The sequence below is a fragment of the Plectropomus leopardus genome, chromosome 19 (assembly GCF_026936395.1).
Source record: "Plectropomus leopardus strain MGB_pleo_1.0 chromosome 19, ASM2693639v1, whole genome shotgun sequence".
In the NCBI taxonomy this organism is placed as follows: Eukaryota; Metazoa; Chordata; class Actinopteri; order Perciformes; family Serranidae; genus Plectropomus; species Plectropomus leopardus.
Genome location: NC_142194.1, coordinates 18,636,121 through 18,658,337, shown reverse-complemented (window position 1 = coordinate 18,658,337; position 22,217 = coordinate 18,636,121). Strand labels below are relative to the sequence as shown.

At 44.0% G+C, this 22,217-nt stretch overlaps 1 protein-coding gene across 1 annotated transcript in view; it reads left to right on the top strand.

The window, feature by feature from the left end:
* LOC121958391 (SH3 and multiple ankyrin repeat domains protein 1-like) overlaps positions 1-21,578 on the top strand; it is a 54,143-nt gene extending 32,565 nt beyond the window's left edge. Inside the window, exons 16-27 of the mRNA XM_088070403.1 lie at positions 17-95; positions 5,161-5,243; positions 5,417-5,541; positions 8,813-8,948; positions 9,128-9,208; positions 9,877-9,903; positions 10,001-10,057; positions 10,236-10,357; positions 12,955-13,078; positions 13,169-16,427; positions 17,744-18,640; positions 18,941-21,578. Of these exons, the coding sequence (XP_087926529.1) occupies positions 17-95; positions 5,161-5,243; positions 5,417-5,541; positions 8,813-8,948; positions 9,128-9,208; positions 9,877-9,903; positions 10,001-10,057; positions 10,236-10,357; positions 12,955-13,078; positions 13,169-16,427; positions 17,744-18,640; positions 18,941-18,992 (5,042 nt within the window). The 3' untranslated portion in view covers positions 18,993-21,578. The remainder of the gene's footprint in view (positions 1-16; positions 96-5,160; positions 5,244-5,416; positions 5,542-8,812; positions 8,949-9,127; positions 9,209-9,876; positions 9,904-10,000; positions 10,058-10,235; positions 10,358-12,954; positions 13,079-13,168; positions 16,428-17,743; positions 18,641-18,940) is intronic.
* The last annotated feature ends 639 nt before the right edge of the window (positions 21,579-22,217 follow it).

Sequence of the window (22,217 nt, the reverse complement as noted above, 5' to 3'; positions counted from 1 at the left end):
TGCACGTGCCTTGCAGAGACGCGCAGTGAGAAAGCCAAGAGGAAGCTTTTCCGTAACGTCACTGTCGGAGCCTACGACGGCACTGATGGCCCCAGGTAAGAAAAGTTGCTGGGACCCTCATAACCTGTGATTGGGCGAAAAGTAAATTGATGGAAAAAAGTGCGAATGTGAGGGTGATTGTCTGTCTTGTGTCCCTCACCACAACCCTGAACATGACACCAGTTTAGAAAGTAAACAGACTCATTATAAAGCTGATTGTCTGTAGCCTCTGATGTAGGTCTAGCTGTGGATTGTAAGATGAGAATGGGCAGCACCTGAGCGGTCGGATCTCTGTTTTTTTTTTTGTTTTTTTTTTTTTACTGTAAGACTGTGAGGCCGGTCAACGTGATTGAAACAGTTGACACTCTTGTTTTCCAGGTAACTGGAAGTTCTTGTGTGTGTATCTGTGTGTGCACTTGCTTTACCTATTGCACTTTTGTGTCTTCCTGTGTGCTGTCTATTTTCTGCTGATCCCGAACAGAGCCCGTTCTCTATTGTTTTGCTGCGTGAACGCGTCAGCACTGAAAGCACAAAGAGCAGCCATGCCATTTTCAGCTCTGCCCCTTTTGGCTCCACTAGACAAATGCACTTGTCTCTTTGAAACCCCCATCCCCATGCCTCCCTCTCCTCTGTTGTTGTTTCTTGTTTACACTGAACACAATAATGCCATAATGAAAGGTAGAGGTGGTGTGTGTGTGTGTTTGTGTGTGTGTTTGTGTGTGTGTGTGTGTGTGTGTGTGTGTGTGTGTGTGTGTGTGTGTGTGTGTGTGTGTGTGTGTGTGTGTGTGTGTGTGTAAGGTAGAGGTGGGGGGGGCTGTGTATTATGTGTGTATTATGTGTATTATGAAGCTATGCATGCTTGTTTGAGAGTTAGTGTGCATGTGTTTGTGTGTTTCTTTGCGTGTATATACATCATCCTGCTGATGAGTCATGAGGAGGCTGAGACACCAAGCATTGGTTAGGTCCCTGGGCCAGTGAGAGGGACTTACCAGTGCCCACCCCGGGGTTTCTGCAGCCTCTTACACATTGTAGCTGACATTACCCTTGTGCTGAGCCGCTCTCACTGTCATCTGAAGAAAGCATTCACTTTAATGCAGCTGTGCTTGTGTTCTTAATGGAAATAGCAGCCACTGGGGTTATATTACCTGTGCTAAGCTGGTTAAGCATAATTGCAGTACCGTGGTGAAGTGGTGCTCAATTAAGAGCAAGGTGATCCGAAGCATGTTCCCGTACTGCAGCTAGGCATTTGGGAGAATGTCAATTACTATTTCAGAGAGAGATGGAGAGTGTTTGTTGGCCTGCGTGGTGATGACAGCTCTTCTTCAGAGGAGAGGAGGGAGCTAGAGGAAAGTTTGCAAATGTGTATGTGCGTGTGATAGAGTAAATACAGAGTGAGAATCAGCTGTTAGTATATCTGTGATACACCAGTCAGTGGATGTGCAAATGCAAGCTCTCTCTCCCTGTGTCGCCTTACGTTTATACCCATCCCCCGCATCCCCACCCTCCAAATTCAGCTCTCAGTCTCCCCTACTTTGCAACCGAACCCTCTTCCTGTCATGTACCGGCACACACACATCATGCTCTCTCTTCCTGTATGATAATTGCTGGTATTATCTCTCTCTCCTCTTTCTTTCACATTGTCTTCCTCTAGTCTTAGGTATGCGGGTTGCAGACCAGCACGCTGTCTCTCTTCCTCTCATTCCCCACCTCTCTCGCTCTCTCTCCTCCACTCTCGCGGCTCTCTCCGGCTGAGCTCTCGCTGGAAGACCGGGAGGAGGAGGGAGGAGGGAGAGGAGGAGGTGGTGGTGGTGGTGGAGAGCGCGCGAGAGAGAGGAGGGGGGGACATGGCAATGGGGGGATGCGGAGAGAGAGATTTCTCTCTCTCCCTCTCTTCTTCGTGGCCGTCACTGGGCCCCAGAAACAGGAGCGTGTGGTTCATTTACAGGTAGCGGCTGTTTCCTCATTCATTGGCTGGCTATGGATGTGAGGAGAGGACAATGGAGAGAGGGGAGAGGTAGATGATGCTATTGAGAGGCCGTGCCTTTTCAAAGACAGACTAATAAGCTATGTATTCTGTGCGTGCGTGCGTCTCTGAGTATGCCTGTGTATATGTGCGTGCGTCTCACATTTGTGATTTTTTTTTTTCCTCTGCATGTGAATAGCTGTGGTACGGAAGTGGCTATTGAATGGAGACTCTGCAGCATGTTTATTTTTGTGTCTTCCTCCCTGTGTGTCTCTGAACGCTGTGTGCGTGTGTGTTAGTGCATGAAAGGGAGCACATATTGATGCATTTCAGTCAGACAGTGTGGGTGTATTTCATTCTCTTTGAGTCATGATTTCTTTAAGCAGATATTTTTCATTCACCAGGACTTCCCATTTATTCCTGTTCATTTAAAAATGCTATTGTCACATGCCATATTTCAATGTATCCCAGTGTATCATTAAAAATGAGAAGGATTTAGACCGTACAGAAGGATGAAAGTGAATAAGTCAATAAGTGGCGAGAGTGCGGTTTTTCAGTTCCTTTAAAGCTCTTATTTGAGATACCGGTCATTTCTGTGCATGTCTGTGTGTGTGTGTGCATGCGACTATACGCACTGAATTAAATATATGTGGTTTTCACATATAAGTGTATACGTCATAGTTTTTGATTGCTGTGGGAGTATCTCTCCTGTGCATATATTTATGTATATGCATTGTTCATCCATCTACCACGTCTCTGTCCACAGTATGTCACTAACATCCGTCAAGTGCTTCACTTGTGCTGTGTGGGTATTGTCCCCACATTGCCAATCTATCTGCATGCACATTCAGCAGGTGAATGGTTAAAAAGCTGCCTTTTTTCTCAGTAATTGTGGAAAGAAGAGAGGATGACTCAGGAGGGTACATAATAACTCTGGTCTCTGGTAGGCTTACAGCTTCATTGCAGCCAGTTCAGAGAGAGTGTGTCCTACCAGCCAATGGGGATTAACCAGGGACTTTGCGCTTTTTATGGCCCTAATTGGCCAAGCATTAGCAGTCAGGAGGGTGACAGACAAGTTGAATTGCTCTAAACATGTAAAAGAAATCAGGTGTGTGTCCGTATCCCAGCAACACAACTTAGAAACACCTGGAGGACCAACGCAGGGCCATGCTACCCCTTTGTAGAAGTGGATGGATGAAGAGCCCAGAGGATCCGTCCACCCACTCTTTGCTACTTTGATCCTCAGAGAGGGAAAGCATGGTGGAGGACAGGGTGAGAGAAAAAGGAATGAGGTGTGAGGAGCAGATGGCTGGAAGGCGGCTGTGCGTTGGCGAAACAGTAACATTGATGGAGAACACACAAGGGATGGACCTCAGTAGGGGAAACTAGCGATCGTCTGTTCAGTGCTAAAGTTACGACTTGGTGTCGAAGTCTGGATCCGCGGGCCTGCAGGCCAGCGTTCATGACTCTGCTTGTACCTCTGTGATTCCACGGCCAAACTTTATTACTGCCGGATTAAATACACAAAACCTTGTTGGGTCTGTGCTGCAAGAGACGGTGTGGAATATAATATTACAGTTATTGTTATTTTAGGAGCAATATACACATGGGTGTTACAAAAGTGGCAGAGGCAGAATGAAGTTGGAGTGATGGGATCCTCTGCCAGACACAAAAGTCTCCTGCCTAAAACCTAAAAGTAAATCGAAATGTTGGCATTTTTATACAGTAAGTTGTGTTTTTTTGGAAGCGGTTACATTGCAGAGGTACCTTGCTGAGTTGATTGTCATGCAACCAATCAAATGGTTGTATTTAGGTTTAGGTTAGAGATAGTTGAGATTGAATTTAGTGCCACGGTTTGGTTTTTGCTGACTTGAGTGACTGAGATGAGATTTGTAATTGAAAATTTGTAAGCAGCGCCTGACATTTTAAACTAAGGGCGGAAAAAAACAAACATATGTTCACTACTTCTGAGAAAGGTCCAGGTGTGAATGCACACATCTAAACTTCCCATTTGAGAAGGGGACAGATAAAAACAGTATTCCCAGTGGAAACAATGTCCTTGGGTATACCCAGAGCATTTTCACTGCATTGTTTGGTACTCAAGCTATCACTATAAATAAAGACAATTCTTCGACCAAGCTACTCGTTCTGTTCACTCACAGTTCAGCTCTTCTAGGAAATCAAATCCTTTGATTTGATTTCAGTCGTACTGTCAGTTTGAGTTAAGTTGAGGAGCACAAACTAACACAGAGATGAGCTGCCTTAGAAAGAAATATCTGGAATTCCTCTTAAATCATACAGTTCAGGCCCCGGGCTTGCTAACAGAACCAGGGTGAATTGACATTGTTAGAAAGTCAAGTCCAGAAATGAGTCATGAGATGTGGCTGTGTGTGGCACTGTCGAGTCCATTTAACCAGTCCTGTATTAGAGAGAAGGGTTGTAAAGCTGCTTGGCCAAAAGTCCCCGACATGGTAATAGAATAATGAAGGAGCTTGCTGGGCCAGCTGTTACACTACTCCAACAGTCTCATAATAAGATTGCATCACTGATGTCTGAGATCGTTTCTGCCCTCAGAGGCTGTGGTCTTTGAGCTAGAGGAGCTGTTTGTGGAGGAAGATTAGAGGCCTGTCCAACTTCTTCTGGTACATAATTTGAAGTGTCATGTATGACCGGTAGTGGTGCGCTGGAGTCAGTGAAACAGTATTCTTGCAACAGCTGCCAGAGGCAGTGAAAATCTAATGCAGCGATTTAGGTGCATTTGGACATTTCCATTATCAGTGATGTGTATGTGCACATTTTTCTAGTGTGCTGCTCCTGCCGGCCCAGTGCGTGTCAGCTCGAGCTGTATGAGTCCATAGTATGGAATGTCATCTCATATACACTTCCTCACATTGTGACACTAACTGTATCCCTGCATTCAAACCCTTTTGTGCACCAGCATTTTTTGTATGACATTCTCAGGCCAAACTATCTTTTGCTGCAGTGTGATTTCATAATGTGATGCAGTATAGCTGTTTTCCACATTCAGTAAATGCTTTATTTGCATGACAATAAGACTTTTCTGTTGCTATAGAAGTCATATAGCTCTCTTCCTCTCCGATTCTCCTCATCTCTTTCCATCCCTCTTTCCCCTCTGCTCCCTCTTTACTCTCTGTAAGTGACTACATCATTAAGGAGAAGACAGTGCTCCTACAGAAGAAAGACAATGAGGGCTTTGGCTTTGTGCTTAGAGGAGCCAAAGGTGAGCATCTACTACCAAATTAACCTCATATTCCTCTGCCTATATAGATCTGTAATTCTCATGTACTCTTTTTCTCTATTTCTAATCTCTATATTCCTCCCTGAGTTTCACACCCATATTCTTGTTATTTGTGTTCACTCACACTCATCCTTTTTTTGTCTTGTCCCCTGCAGCTCAGACTCCCATAGAGGAGTTCACTCCAACGCCAGCGTTCCCCGCGCTGCAGTACCTTGAGTCTGTCGATGAGGGGGGCGTGGCCTGGAGGGCGGGCCTTAGGATGGGGGATTTCCTCATTGAGGTAAGGATGGGATGTATTTTGGACCAGAGGTTTGATTCTTTCTGGGTTTTAGTTGTCCTCAGCGCCCACAGAGCGTGTGCACCAGAGACTTCCACCAGCCTAGCCTGCTAGCTTCTAGTTGCACCTTCCACTATCTTGGTGGAGATAAAATAATTAAATACTACGGCTCCTCTAGACTTTGTGTTATCAGACTGAATGGCTCAAATTCTGAAAGTGAAATGAGTTATCGCTGGAGCTGGGACACTAAAAAAATTAAATTAAATTCATAAGGGGAATTGACTGAGGCATAACACTTGCGGGTGAGTAAGTACGTGATTTGTGCAGCCCAAGTCAGACCTTAAGCTTCGGGCTGGGAGATTGAGTACTGAGTCGAAACAAGTGCCAAAGTCTTTGCTTTTCTCACAGGACTATGTTAACACAGTGATTAACTTATTACATTTCCACAAATACAGCTAACATAAAAAATGCACAATATTGCCTCGAGTTTGTAGTTTGCACTAGTCGCACGTAGGACTGGCTAGTAGCAGGTCAATTTTAGCATGTGAGTGTTGGGGTTTTTTTATGCGGGAACTTGTTATTGGCAATAGACTTCTTTCCCATTGCAAGTACACTAGAGCCTTGTACACAGCTCTGCTGCAGATGAGTATGCCTTTCTGTTTGTTTTTTATTTGTTTGTTTGTTTTTTTCTGGTTTGTCAGATTTGATGTCACAGACAGGCCAGAAAACAGTTTAGTAAACAGTAGAAAGCAGCATGGAGGCTAGTGAAAATGGTACAATGATTACTTCTTTTTTATCTCTTTTACTGAATCAGTCTGTCTTTCAACGGTGCCAACTAATTTTAAACTATGTTCAAGCGCTGACAGAGACAGGCAGTATTTTGTGGAGGCTGGTCATTGCATTGAATCACCATAGGGGCTCAAATTAGTTAGTTCACTGAAGTGTCATATTTCCATCACTGCCAACCAGACCCAGTCGGGGCTGGTGCCAAAAAATACCTGTGACTGCTGCAAAGTCATTTGATTGTGATCTTTCCCATTAAGTGCATAAGCCAGGTTTTAGTTGGAAATAGTGGTAGTTTTAGTCCAGTGGGAAAGGGGCTTCATTGGAGATGAGGACTTGTCGCTCCTGGGTCAATAAAAAGTAGTAGTTCATTTTAAACTTTTGATTCATAACTGGCACATCAATTTTTTGGACTAACAAATAACTGAAACCAGCATGACTTAATTTTAAACTTAATCTGAGTTTCTGAGATTTACTAAAAGCGCTATATTCAGAAGCCACAGTCAGGTAAAAAAAAAAAATCACCATTACTGCTGCACTGTGCATTTCTGGGTCCACGTTGTTGTTTCGTGGGGTATATTCCTCATTTTTGAACTAGTCGAATATAAGAATTCATGAACCATAAAGGAAAACTCTATGGTAAAACATATATTACAACTGTTCCCACTGACATAGTTGTACAACAAGTACAACTATGGACAGGAACCACAATAATATGTTTTGGGAGAGGGCTTTAAGTTTTAACTAAAAAAAAAAAGAAAATCTCTTGTTTTCAACTAGTGAATACAACAGGTGCAGCCAAGTGAGTGCCACATATTATTTTGTGAAATGTACAAATAAAGACAATACTGTATATATGAGGCAATCAAAATAGAAGCAGGTACACGAAAAAAAACGACACTTTTTGACAAAGACACTTCTGGCATGATCCGAAGATCACGCGTAGATGAAATCTGCAAAGTGGATCACAGGAACACCTAACAATACAACGGCCTTGCAGCATATACCAATTAAATGGAACACATTGGGCCACCTTTGCTAAGAAAATAAAGCTGTGCAAATGTATACTGTGTTTTTAATTCAATTTGCAGCCACAAATCTGTGTGTATTTGGAGATGCAGGAGGATTTCAGGTGGGCTGGGCTGGTTGTTGGGCGCAAAGGCCAGTGACAGGGTCAGTAAAGACATTTATTTTATAAATAGATGTAGGCTGTTGCTTTTGGCTCTTTAAAAACTGTGACGACTACTGCAAGTATGTTTATTACTTTTATTCAATATTTTGATTATTAGTTTTACTTTTATACTTTTATTATTTGCAGGAAATAAACACATTCATGGTGACTAAAAAGGAGATAAAGGATACAACAAATAACAAAATGTATAAAGTACACATACAAAAAATACCCAACTGTTGGAGGGAAAGAGAGATGGAGCATGTGGGGGAGAGACTGTGTCGACATGTATGATAATGCAGTAAAATGCAGCCAAACGCACACAAAAAGAAAAATGATTAGATGCAGTCTGTGGGGATTTTAAAGTTTGTTGATTGTGAAGTTCAAGTTCAAGTTTAATGAACGCAAGTCATTCATCCACCATTTGTTTGCACCAGATATTGTGTTAAATAATAATAGTTTAATTGCTTCATTTTGTGTCTAATAGTCAGCAAGGCTGTCGTTTTTTTACTCTAAGTAAATAATTTGAATATACTGCATTTCAGTCAGGGTTGATAAAGGGTTGCCGTCCTTGTTGCTGCTGTTCCTCGTCAACAAAGCACCAGCAGTTCAGACTTTCTCTCCATTTTGTACCCTTAAACATTCCTGTATGTTACCTTGAAAAGTTCTAAAAATGGTGATTGTCAAACCTCTATTAAAGCTGACAGATACTGCTAATTAATATTCAACCTAATATGAGTCACTTATGTAGCTGCCCGAGCCTTCGTAACTGTGATTTACTGTAGCCTCTGCCTGAATTGCTGGTGCACTTGTCCAAAACACTGCAAAATTATGAATATTGGAGGCAAAGGCTGAAAAGCGAAATAACTTACACCAGACATAGGAAAGTTGCATTACCACAGTGAAGCAGTAGTCACCAGAAGACTCTCATTAACTCTGAAGTTTGTTATTTTTTTTATTTCTTTGAACGTTAAAGGTGAAGTGGGTAAAATTTAGGGGGATTTGGTGGTGTCTAGCGATAAATTGTAAAAACGCAAATGGCCATTTGTTGGTTCGACCATTCTGGGCTACTGTAAAAACATGGCAGTGTAACATGCCGAGCTTCGTAAACTAGTGACCCACTCCTCTATAGATATAAACTGTTCATTCTAAGGTAAGGAGAACAAAACCATTCTTATTTTCAGGTGATTATTCACCAAAGAAAACATACTTATATTCCATTTCTGCCAATATATCCCTCTAAATCCTACCTGCTGGTCCTTTATTGCACCACAACAGCTCATTCAGCGTTCAGTCATTACATATCTTTGTGTCTGTCAGGTGAATGGCCAGAATGTGGTGAAGGTTGGTCACCGGCAGGTGGTCAACATGATCCGTCAGGGCGGCAACAGTCTCATGGTGAAAGTTGTGATGGTTGCTCGAAACCCTGAACTGGAGGACACTGCTCGGAAGAGAGGTAAGAGTCAAACTTTCCTCGTATGTCATTTCCATCCTGTGTTTATGATGTGACGATAAAGCTGATTGCATGTTTACTTTACCCTAAAAGCCTGTTGCAGTGTGGTTGTCACTGGTGACTGCATGTTTATACGAGAATACTAAACATTAAGTCTGCATTTGGCTGGCTTCCCTTGGCAGCCCCGCAGCAGACTAAAAGACTGACTCCTCCTGCCATTGCCCTGCGCTCCAAGTCAATGACATCAGAGCTGGAAGACATGGGTAAGATGATCGAGGGGACAAAGGACTGAATGCAAAGAATAGAGAGGAGGGGAGGTCTGGAAAGAACATGTAAAAACGTAATTAGATTTGAGTCCCCCACAGTTGTGTTTTTTCTGGAAGGGGGGGTGTCAAATTTGAAATAGCTTTTTAGGCTGGTTATCAGCCTCTCTGCAGGATGATGGTACAGTGCCATGGCACTATTAGGGAAACACAGCATTAAATATTAACCGAGTTTATGCAGAGAGCCAAGAAAATTATCCAGGGCAGGTGCAATATTATTTTTTTTCATTAGCATAGTTTGATGGGAACAGAGTTTTTTTTTTTAATTTTTATTAATTTGCACTTTTGATATTACCTATGACGAAAAAAGGTTTTAATTAAACAGGCTGTGAAATGATTCATGTCAGGTGTCACAAACTGCTTTTTGTTTCTTTTTCTTTTGAAATGTGCTGCACACAGTGGACAAAGGTGGGAGAATCATGGATTTGTGTGCTCTCATTATCATTTCCGTCCCCCATCACCATCACCATCCCTCTCACCACATCAGTATTCACACCATCACATGTGTCTGAGTATGTATTTCACCCTTTCATCTGCCTAATAAACATGACTGCATAGCAGTTCAAGTCACACCTAATTTTTGTTTCCCCGAATTATGTATGCTACAGCTGCTTCTCCATGGAAAAAGAAAGCAGGTGAATATCAGCCTCAATCTTTCCCCTTATCAGCCCCTGAGCTTTAATTAAAAGTCAGCCTGTTTGATGCTCTTTTTTTCCCCCCCTGCTTTTTCAGAATACGAGTCCTCTCAGGGTCCTGATAAGAAGAGGACAGTCTATCAGATGGCATTAAGTAAGAAATCATTCGCACCACTCTTGTCATACTGTAAAAGGGTGTTTTCAAACCTTGAGGGGAGGAGAGGGCACTCACTGAAATCCTACTTTTCATGTTTCTGCTTTTATTTTATGCTCCCTCTCACTACCTTTCTACATTTCCTCTCTGTCCTTCCCCTGCTTGGTCTCTGTTTTAGATAAACTGGATGAAATCTTGGCGGCTGCCCAACACACTATTACATCAGACAACCAGGGCCAGAGGGGTCATGGAGGCAAGAGGGACCGGAGCAAGAGTATTGTTCCCAACGTCTCCACTGAGGTACTGTTGGGATTTGAAAGGAAATTATCCTAGTCTTAGTTGTTACCATAATTTAGGATCTTGCTGGCTTTTTAGACTCAATTGCCCTATCTACAAAACATTAAAGTCTCCCTCCACTAAAAAATATGTTTTTATTATGTATATGTCCCCAAAATTGTCTGATCTTGACTATACTGACTTCTGTTTGTGCAAAGTTTGTTTTTAGAGAGGTGTTTTCACATTCCTACTCATTGCACTGTGTCTGTGCACTTTCCTTAAATCTGAGGCAAGGTAAAGTAGGTACGTCATTAACACAAAAGACAATTGCTTTCTAATTCTAGTTTCTTTTGATTATCTAACAAAAAACCCATATAGCAGCTATTCATGTGTGTTTCACAACCACTAATGCTGTGTCAGCCACTGCCAGTGAGCCTATAAGCTCACAAGCTAACACACAACATGAACGACAAAAAAAGATGCTACTTACACTTCTAATATGTCTGCCAGTTGCCAATTTTAGTGTAGACATGGGCAGATCATGAGACAGTGGGCCCCTGGTTACAGATATGGAAAAGGCCCCACCCCTGATACTTACTCAGGAACAAGACACACAGACTTTGTGGTGGTTTTGCGTCTTCGTGGTCTTTTTTGTATATTTATGTGGTTTTGTGGTTTTTAGTGGTAATTTTTTTTTTTGTCATTTAGTGTCTATTTCCCAGCTGGCCACCAAAATCAACATAATCAACATTATCCAAACGTCTCATGTTAAGATAATCTTCATGTAGAATAACATGTAGTTGTAAGGTATGGAGACCAAAACCTGGCGTCTGCAAAACGTCATAATGTTAACGTCCACACAACGCAAAATTCTTACATTGTCAGACATTTGAAATATCGTCAGCTGGATTTTCATTCCAAACAAAATTTACCGTCTGTTTGACGAAAGAGTCCAATGTCTTTCTGACGTCATATTGATGTCCAGTGCCAGAGTTTTTTTTTCTTTCCCAGCTTGGCTTCTCTTTGGTCATTTTGTTTCTCTTTGTGGTCATTTTGAGTCCCTTCCTGGTCAGTACATGTTAATTTGAGGGACATTTTGCAGGAGAAGGCTAGGGGGGCTAGCACTTGACCTGTGCCCAGCAGGCCTGTTCAGTAATCAATCCATGGGTGCACAATAGACTCCTCATCGGAGTCAGGGTCTGACTGAGGCTTTAACATGTATTGCTGAATCTCTCTGATGTTTCTTCCAATGCCAGCCATTTTGATGCACACTGCTCCTTCACTGATAAACCTACCATAAGCAGCAGTAGTGGGCGGGGTGGAGACCAAATCTATTATTCCTCAGTGAGGGAGAAAGAGTAGATCTGCTTCCGGCCTTTTTTTTTGAGTTTTTTAAATTTCCCATAAGCTAAAAAAATAAAAGTATTACATACTTAGAACATGTCTGGAAGGGGACAGATGAACAGGTATGAACCTCTCTCCCACTCCTGCAATACCAGAATCAAATACAGAGCTTCTCAGCTGCTTTAGGATGTAGCAGATATTTAGTCATGGAAGTGACTAATGCTAGCAAATGTTTCCTATCTTTAAAGCAGCTTGGTCTTCAGCTTTTTTTAATTTTTTTTTTAGCTGTGTGTTTTCTCCTGTCCTCCTTGCACTTTACAGAAAATGATTGACAATGGACCACCCACACCAAAACATTTATTTAAGTGTGAGTCAGGTTGTGTCCATTCATCCTTGTCTGTTGCCTGATACACCAATACTCTGACTAACAGGTTCTACTGTATCACATTGTACTGTATCTGAAATCAATATCAGCTTAAAGGGATACTTCACTGATTTTCAACAAGCCTTGTATCAAAACAATGTGGATAGTATGTATGCACAGTATGTATGTAAACTTTCCTCCATCTCGCCAGTACCTAGATAACCCTCTGGATCCCATGAAAAAACTATGAAATTTACATAATTTGAAAGAGTTTCACTAGCTCTTGAGGTTGTTGCTCGAACTACAGGCTGTACTTCTGCAATTTCATATTGCCCACCAACCCTGCTGTTGCCATCACGTACTCAGAGTATACAGCTGATCAAGACACACATGCGCTCTTCTCTCTGTCTCTCAAACTCAGACTGAAAGCTGATCAAGTGATAAAACTAGGCAGTGCTGATCGAATATAAATCAAGATTCTATTACTGAGTTGCATATTTCTTGCCTCAAATATTTTTAGAAAAATGTTTTAGCTTAAAAGTTTAACTGTAATGCGAGAACCAGCCACTATTTTTTACACATTACGTCACCCACTAGTGGTAGCGTCTGACAGGGTGCGTTGCACTCTGGTCGTTGTAGGTTTTCTACCTCTTGAGCAAAAGCACCTTTTTTCTTTGGTCATGTAGCACCATTTTCAAAAGTAATTGCATCTTTCTAACACAGAGACAGCCTAGTTTTGTATCTATATTGGTGAAATACCTCTACCTCTACAGCCAACAGACATCAGTTTGATTTGATTGTATCTGAGTAAATATTTCCTTTCCTCTCTTCATTCTCCCTTTCCCCTCTGTCCCTTTAAATTCTTTTCTTTTTTTCTTTTCTTTTCTTTCAAAATGTGTTTGGACACCTGAAGCAACCCTATGAGCAGCAGTCGTCTGTGAGTATGGTGCAGTCTGGACCAGGTTTTGGCTACAACCAAGCTCATTTTCAACCAGGCCACGCTCAGCACGCAGTCATGATGCGCCAAAAATCTATTGGTAACAGCAATTTTCACAGAAAAGTCTCTGCCTGGACAATAGTTTCTTTTATAGTGTCTGTTTGTTGAGCACATGTGTTCTTGTTCTCAGGTGTAACAGAGGAGGAGAGGCAGTATCTTCACCCACCCGCTATGAAGCTGGCTCGCAGCCTGTCCGTGCCGGGACCAGAGGAAATCCCCCCACCCCCTAACACATCTGCTCCAGATCCACCTTTATCCGCCGGCCCTCATCCTGGGAGAGGGCCGGCAATGCCCATTCCCCCTGTATCCCAAGCCCACTACCAGCTCCACTCCCAGCCAGGGCATGCTACTCAAGCAGGCTGGGAGAGGGGAGGGCCTGCTGGCATGAACCAGCAGGTCATGGTCCCCACCCTCCGCAGACAATCTGAGGGACTTTGTGTCAGAGAGCCGGAGGCGCCCAGGAGAGGCGGTGGCAAGATGGGAGGGTTAAGGAGAGGCTACAGCAGCGCTACACCACCGACAAGTGCTAAGCCGAAGGCCCAGCAAGCACCACAGCATCATCCGCACATGGCCAACAGGGAGCAGGGTGGAGGTGTCGGCAGGGGAGCGGCCAGGAGGGGTGGTCGAGGAGCTCTGATGAAGCAGTCGAAAGTAGAAGATGGGCTGAGACAGCACAGAGGAAAAGGAGCTGCAGCCAAAGAGAAGAGCTCCATCCCCATCCCTACCATCATCGTCAAAGCGCCCTCCACCAGCAGCAGCGGCCGAAGCAGTCAGGGCAGCAGCATGGAAGCTGAGCCCACCCCGGATGTAGAGGACCAAACGTCAGCAGATACAACCTCAGACAGCCCCAACGCCAGTCTGCCTTCACCACTAACCCCCTTGCCACCTCAGACTCCTACGTCCACCTCCTTCTCTTCATCAACTGTTGCCCCAACTGTTTCCTCACAGCAAAACCTGGAAAACTTGGATTACACTTCCACATATGGTACGGCCTTCGGAGGACAAAGAGGAGGAGGAGGAGGGGCACGCAGGGAGAGGGAACGTTTCCGAGATATGAGAAGAAAAAGTGCTTCTTTCTTCCTGTCATCTGAGGAGGACATCCAAGGAGAGGCAGGAGGAGGAGGAGGAGGAGCAGGAGAGGCAGGAGGAGCATTAGGGACAAGAATTCAGCCTTTACAGGGCTCACAAATGGAAGTGCCAACCCCTCGTCTACGGCCCTCCAAGTCTATAGATGAGGGCATGTTTTCCGGCGACAGCTATGTCAACTATTCCAGCAGCATGCCGCCAGCCTTTGGCCTACCTGAGTATTCCTCCCCTGTTCTCGGTCAGGATGGCCAACCCAAATCAGCTCCCTCGATGTACGGCACCCAGGCCACTACTACCTTCATCCACCCACTTACAGGGAAAGTTCTGGACCCCTCGTCCCCACTTGGCCTGGCCCTAGCTGCAAGAGAGCGGGCCCTTAAGGATGACCGCAGGACGCGCAGAGAGGAGAGACACTTTGGTCGGCAGCTGTCCACAGTAGGAGCGTTCCCCACCCCCGTTCAGACCCCAACTCCTTCCCTATTTGCAACTCCTACACAATCTACGTATACCTCCCCAGTGTCCGTCCACCTAACCTCCCCAACCGCCACCACCTCGCCTGCATCTCTGAGTCGGCCACAGTCACCAAGGATATTACGCTTGGGAGGAGGAGGTGGGGAGAGGATGGAGAGAGAAAAGGAAGGAGGACCAAGGGAGGGTCTTAGAGTTCGCTTCTCGGAGGATAGAACCAGTCAGTATTCCACCCAGTATTACCCACAGAGCCCCAGGGAGAGAGAAAGAGAAAAAGAGGTGTACGACAGCAGGCCTGCTCCTCCACCCATGCAGCCTCCTCCACCGCCAGTTCAACCCGCACCCCGCAGACCTTCCTTCCTGCAGATGGATACTCCCAACACCAGCTACATCCCTCAGTATACCGTCCCCACAGCCCCAACGCAGACACATGAAGCTCTCGGGGAAGCAAGAGCAGATTCGGGTGGAGGTCTTGGACTGATGGTTCTCCCTCCACCAGCTCCCTCAATAGATGCAGATGACGAGTTTGTCTTTGCAGATCCCTTGCCGCCACCTTTACAGTTTGCTAATGGTAAGAAGGAGAGAGTCCAGGAGTATCCTCAGCAGCATCAGCACCGGGGTCAACACTCTGCTGCTGTTGCTCCACCTCCCCCACCACCTCTCCCATCTGCCAAATCCTCAAACGCTACCCAAGCATCTCCACAGGGTGGTGACTCTGCCACCTCCAGCCTCACCTCCTATGACAGCGAGGTGGCCAACCTTACACAGTCTGCTCTCTCTCCATCTTACCCGTCCTCACAGATATTTCCCGCTCCCTCCACCACCACCGTCAGTACCTCTGCTGCCACTTTACCTCCCTCATCGCTACACAGACCTCAACCTGTGTCTCATTCTCACCCCTATTACAGCGGCTCTAATGACCCATCAGTAGATTGTCACATCCCGGCTCAGGACAGAGGCTCAGCAGCCCTCACCGCCACCATGACTTATGCTACCACCACCATGACAGCCACTGCTGCCGCCACCACCACCACAACCTCACCGGCATCCTCTGACTACAGCATAACCATGGCAGGGCCCAGGGCCGGCCTCAGCACAGGGGGCAAAGCCACTGACCACACTCATCACCCTACGATTATACCCAAAGGTGGAGACTGGCAAGATGCAGTGGTGGATTCTGGGATTGAGGAGTTGGACAGTCACAGCAGTAGTGACCACCATTTAGAGATGCTGGGATTGAGTGGGCTGAGAGGAGAGAGGGGAGGGATCGGAGGAGATGGGCGAGGAGGAGAGGGAGAGAGGGGAGGTGAGCATCAGGATGCCTGTACAGCCTACTCAGGTGGGCAAACATTTGAGGTGCACAGTGCTAAACTGGCAAACCCTGTGTTTCCAAAGATGAGTCATTACAAGGAAGGAGGAGGGAGGGTCCTGCCTGTAGCACTACGTAGGCAGAACAGCACCAACCCTGCTCCTTTGCAGTTGCAGAGACAAAGCAACCCAGAAGATGTTAGATTAGATGGAGTGCTCGCAGACGAAAGGAAGCGCAAGCAGAGTCGATCCAAAATGGAGGATGGCTTTAGTAGTGCTCTGGCTGCCTGCTTAGAGCGGCCCATGGACCCCCAGTCGGTGGGCTGGGTTGAGGTCGGAGAGCACGAGCAAGTGGGAGATGGAGTACAAAGAGGCAGCATTGTTTTGGAGGGCCGCAGACTTCACTCACCTCTTTCAGGTGTGAAGGCAAGCATCATCAATGAGCTGAGCTCCAAGCTGCAACAGATGAGTAGCATGAAGAGCATGGATGACTGGAGCCACCTGCCAAAGTCACCCACCATGCATAGGTTTGTTTATTTTCATCAACCGGCCTTTTACTTTAAAGGTCCCATATTGTAAAACGTCAGATTTCCATGTCTTTTTAAAGCAGGTAAAGGAGTGATATAAATACTGTGAAAGTATCAAAATGCTCAATCCACAGAGAAATGTACACAGTCTGTATTCGGAAACTGTGACTGTACGAATTTTCAGGATTTCTGTGAAGTTGTGATGTCACAAATATACTATATGTACTGTTTCAACCTTGAAACATTAACATTATAATTGGTCCTTTTGTATTTCCAATAGACCAAATCACTGTGACGTCACGTTAATGACAAAAGCCACTTCAAAGAAAAAACCTGGCTGCTGTTTTGAATCACAGAGATATGTAAATCTGGGAACTTATTTATTTCTGTTGTCATTTTCAGTCGTATCAACCAACCTATCTGACATTTCTGTTGTGCTTATTTTATGAACTGTGTTGCTTTGCTAACGTCTGATAAACAGAATCTACTGGCATGTAAGCTATGCATGTACTGTTGTGGATGCAGGAAAACATATTTTAGCCACCTACAAAAATCAATATCAGTTTAAGTGAACATTAAATTTGAATGTTTGCTCTGCTTTACCTTACACAATAGCTGATTGAGGCAGTGGTAATGCAGCAACTCCGCTGTTCGATGGCGTAAAATTACAGTTTTTCTCATTGGAGTATGGTGTTTTTGATATAACGGCTTCACATCCTTGTAGGTAAGGGTTGTCTTACAGCAAGGGAAAGCTATGAAAATATCCTAAATATAGCACTGTTTGATCATATGAATGTGACGCAGTGGTTTTCTACCTTGAAAATGATGGTGAATGAACGTTGTGATTCGGTCTATTTTACAGTGAATATGTGAATTGAAAGGAAGTAAACATGGACTCCAGCTGTTGCCTAGCAATGCAATGCCAGTTAAAAGATAGATCTATCTATTAAAATAGGAAATGCCACTACAGTGGTGTTACAGTCATTTCCCCAGCTGCAATAACATTGCAGAGACACGGAGAGCGCAGATGTGGAGGACACTGACCGATCAGTGCAGACTGGGCTTTATCGGGAGTAGGGGCTTAAAGAGACAGGCACTGAAATGGAGTGTTTCAGACAGTGGGTGAATACAGGTGTATTCAGGCAGACCTGGTGAGAATAATTGTGTTTTTTTAACATTAAAGCATGTAAATATGTTCTTGTAGAAATCCAAAATAAAAAGTCGAACCTGAAAATGAGCACAATATGGGACCTTTAAAATGATTTTTTGCATATTAACTTATTTTAACTGAAGTCTGCCATTTGTGTGTCTCTCAGGTATTCCGCGGATTTTACTGATGCATTTCACAGCCCCCCTTCTGGCCGCTCCACATCGCCACTACCCACCTCCTCTCCGCAGCATCGTCAGATTCTGACACCAAATCTATCGGCCACCCCGTCTGTCTCCCCTTCCCCTCAAGTCCCAGTGCAGCGCAACTGGACCCGCTCCCCTTCCCCACAGATGCCTTCTTCCCCAGTTCATTCACACCCTCCCCATTCCCCAACCTACTGCCCATACCCAACGTCGCCGAAGCATCGGTCCAAACTGCGCAGGCAGACTTTTGATTTTCAGTGCAGTCCCACTAAGGAGATGCGATCTTCAGTCTCACGGCGGCGGGCTCCCAGTCCTCTTATCTATAACACTGAACAGCAGAACCCTACCCCTCCCAGGCCGTCTTCTCTCCCCATCCTTCCCAGTACACCCGTCTACAGCAACCCCTTCGACTTCCCCGGGCCCCTCACCCCTCCATCGCCTGGCCTCCCTCTTGGAGATGCTTACAAGGCTTCAACTCCTCCACTGTTCTCTCCATCTGGTGTGCAAGGTGCAAACCCGCTACTCGTCTCCCGTTCTCTCTCCCCTACCCATTTTCTCTCTGGAGCCTCCTCCCCCATGCACCTGCCCCCCAGCCCATCCTGCCTCAACTATCCCCACCTCACACCTCCTCCGCCAGCCAAACCCTTCGCTGTCAAGCCCCTGCCCTACTGGACCAAGTACGACGTGGCCGACTGGCTGGCCTACCTGAACCTGGCTGAACACAGGGAGCGTTTTATAGACAATGAGATAGACGGATCACATCTGCCTTCACTCACTAAGGATGACTTCTTGGATCTGGGAGTGACACGGGTGGGACACCGAATGAACATCGAGCGGGCACTGAAGAAACTCACTGACAGGTGAGGGAGGACTAATAGACTCTGGAACACGTAAAGGCAACGGGGTCAAAGGTGAAAAAGGTGACAAAGGAAGCACCGGATGGTGAAGGAAAGTCAAAGTGTCTCATTCCTTCCATACAAGTTAGCTGGGCCATCCCCTTTCTTCATTAGATGCATATAATTCGATAAGTTATCTCATCTCTCCTCCTCTCCATCCCTCTCTCTTTATTAACCTGTTTTATCAACCCTATTTAGTTTGCTCCGTCATTATTTCATTTCCGCCCATTCTTATTCTTTGATTTGCCCTCCTTCTCTCCCCAGGCGGCTCTCCTCTCCTTTGCATGTCACTTCTTCTCCCCGAGACACAGACTGAGAGAGTGAAGGGGTGATACAAAGATGAAAGAAAGGGAGAGAAACAAAGTGATGAACAATAACTGAGGATGTGAAAGAGAAGAACAGTGGACATCAACAGGTTGTGTTGAACTAAAACTAAGGTGTTGGGGGAGGGGAGTGCTTTCTTGCAAATTTGTTACAAATCTAGAGAATCCTGTTGAAATTTGTGGAACGACTCTTTGGCAAGACCTGGTGTGAGGAAGTTAAAAATATGAAAATGATGTTCTTTAACTAAAAATATACTTTAAAACTTTTGATGGACAGGGGTTAAATGAACACACCGTTTTGTGCTGTAAGACAAACACATACACACACACGCTCATATTCTCACATACACTGACAGATGGATTCTCACACCATCTGCTGCTTGAGAAAACTTAAGTCTGAGTTCAAAGAAAAGTTGCTGCTTAAAGGGTAAACCCTGATAAAATGTGACTGATTGTGGCCCAGCCAGAAACGCTGGGAGAACAGTCACATCCTGACATCAGTTTTGTAGCTTTAAGCAGATCAGAGTATCAAAAGGCTGTGAGTACAGGAGCCAAAGTCAGAATACATGAGAGAAAGGGTTTTGTTTGTAAATGATAGAAGAAAATGGTAGACAACAATAGTATTCTTTTTATATATTTGCCATATTCCCCTCAAAGGATGCCCCAGTAAGCTTTGTATGTATGTACTTTGCGAGCACTTAATATATCTTACATGTTAAACGGGATTCACTATTAGTAGAGCCATTTGTTTTGTACGAAGTGCTGATCGCAATCATTCATTTTAACCTGGTCAGGGTATTTAAATGTCGAATCGAAGTTGTGCATAATGAGGACATACATGTATTGAGAAGATAGTGTTGTGAATTACATTTTATTATTTTCCTAATTATATAAAAAAAGAGGAAATGTATGAGATGAATTGACAGGGTTTGCATGTAGTTTCAAACTGCAAATCCTCTTTCCTCTGTTGGTGTTATGGCCATAGCACAGGTCAAGGGATGAATCCGTCCTCTTTGATGCCATAATGTTGACCGCTCTCTCTCTCACACAGCAGGTGCAGTGATCAAAAAAAAGGGCTTTTTACTGCTTCTCCGTCTGCCTGACTTCCTCCACCTTCAGCCTCTGTGAGTCCGTGTGTCTGATTTTGTGCGCGAGTGTTTGTCAGCCTGCGTTTAGTGGACAGATGCTTTCCCTGACCTACACCTTCTCTTTCTAATGCCTTTTCCAAAACATTTATAACGGTCAGAAAACTTTTCTTTTTCTCACTAGATGACAATCCCGATGTTTCCTCGTTCCACACATTTACCCCCAAAAAGAACTACTCTGACCCACTTTTCAAGTGTTTTCTTTCAGAGTGATAAAGTAAATACTGTATATGTCGCATAGAGATGAACATGAATGCCCTGGATTTTTTTTAAACATGCCAGTTTTAGCCATTTCCCCCCTGCAGTGAATTCAACTGTAAGGCAACAACACATCATTTATAGATCTATATGTAATGATGATGATGACAATGATAACATAAAAATATAGTATAATAAAGATAATAATATTAAGTATGTAAACATTTTTAAGAATCTCCGTCTTCCAAATAGTGTGGACAAATTTCTTTGAAGCTTTGTTTTGTTTATTTTTGGGTTTTTCTGTAAATGCTTTCTATACTGCTCGCCCTGTTGTGACCCCAGTGAAGCTGACATACGTTAGTTAATGCGTATTCTCTCTATGTGAGTTTTAAAAAAAACTGACTCTGTATTCTCATGCTGAGTTGCCTCAATGCTGTCTCATGATGGACTTTTCTGAGAAATGAAAGGACTGAGCAGTAGTGTAGAAAGCATTACGTACTATGATTTAAAAGAGTATTTTAGGTCTAGTGAAATGCATAATGAATATACAGTATGAGCGTAAGTATGCAGAGATAAAAGGTATATATATAAATATATCTATAAATATATATATATATAAAGTTTTGCTTTAAATAAAATAAAGTATATACTGATAACAAAATGATAGAGGTACAACTAAGGTGTTTAAATAAATGCTAAAATAAACTACGGCGCTGTCGTGATTCTCATTTCTCCTTGGATTCCCTCATCTGACAAATTCACATAATGATCCAATTTAAAGTGCTGTGTTTGAATTGAGTCATTTGGCAGCGGCTCGTCTCAGCCCTGTGGTGGTTGAACACAACATTGTTTTCAGGTCCAGGATTATATTCCCATCAGGCTCGGTGAGCTAATAGGACAAAAGAGTTGAGCTCACGGGGAGGGAGAAGATGAGATGGCTTAATTCAAAGCAAGCAGTGGCTGCATTCGTGCAGAAAGATGCCTGCAAGGCACGAAAAACAATGAAAAACAACTTGGAGGGAGACGAATGTGAGGTTGTTAAGCTAGCATGGTGGCCAGGGTAAGGTTGATGGTAGAAAATTGTAAATATAACACCGTTGTTTTTTTTGAAGTTTGCGCCAGTTCTCTAGGTTGCCCCTTTTTTGTATTTCTCTAACTGGAGTCTGCTCATAGTAAACAAAATTACAGATGTCAGGGCTTGTTTTTCTCTGTGGGGATGAACCCACAAGCTGCCATTTTTCTTTTCACAGTATGAAATAAACATCCACAGAGAAAAACATTGGAGGGATTTACACCATTCATCCATCAAATATACAGTATGTTCCTTCATGTAGTGTTTTAGTGATGATGGTAGAGAGTGCTGTGCAGCATTGGTCCAAAATCTCCCATAGGTGTTTAATTTGGTAAAAGTCTGCTGACTGCCATGTCATCAGGCATCTGCTTTTATTATGTTTCTCTCTGTATTATGCATCCCATTCAGTTTCAGTGGAGGCTGTTCACAGTGCAGTCTATGGACAGTGGCGCCCCAGAAATTTTTCGCAGGGGTGGCCAGATGGGGCCAATAAAAGTCTCTTGGAGTGGCACACCAAAACCCACAACAGAATTTCAGGAATTTGCTTTTGCTGTTGATTATATGGGCTAGTTGATAACTATGTCAATATGAGACTTGAAGGGATTGCATACCGATGTACTTTGGTTTCTTATTTAATGTGTTACTAATTATTGGATGTTTATAGACTAATACCGGTACAGTTAACATTTTGGGTTTCGACACATTTCTGATTGAATATGTTATGTATGTGTATATATATGTGTTGTGCGATTCCTTGTTCTTCAAATAGCCTATAGTTGTCCTTTTCCTTAAAAATACAAATA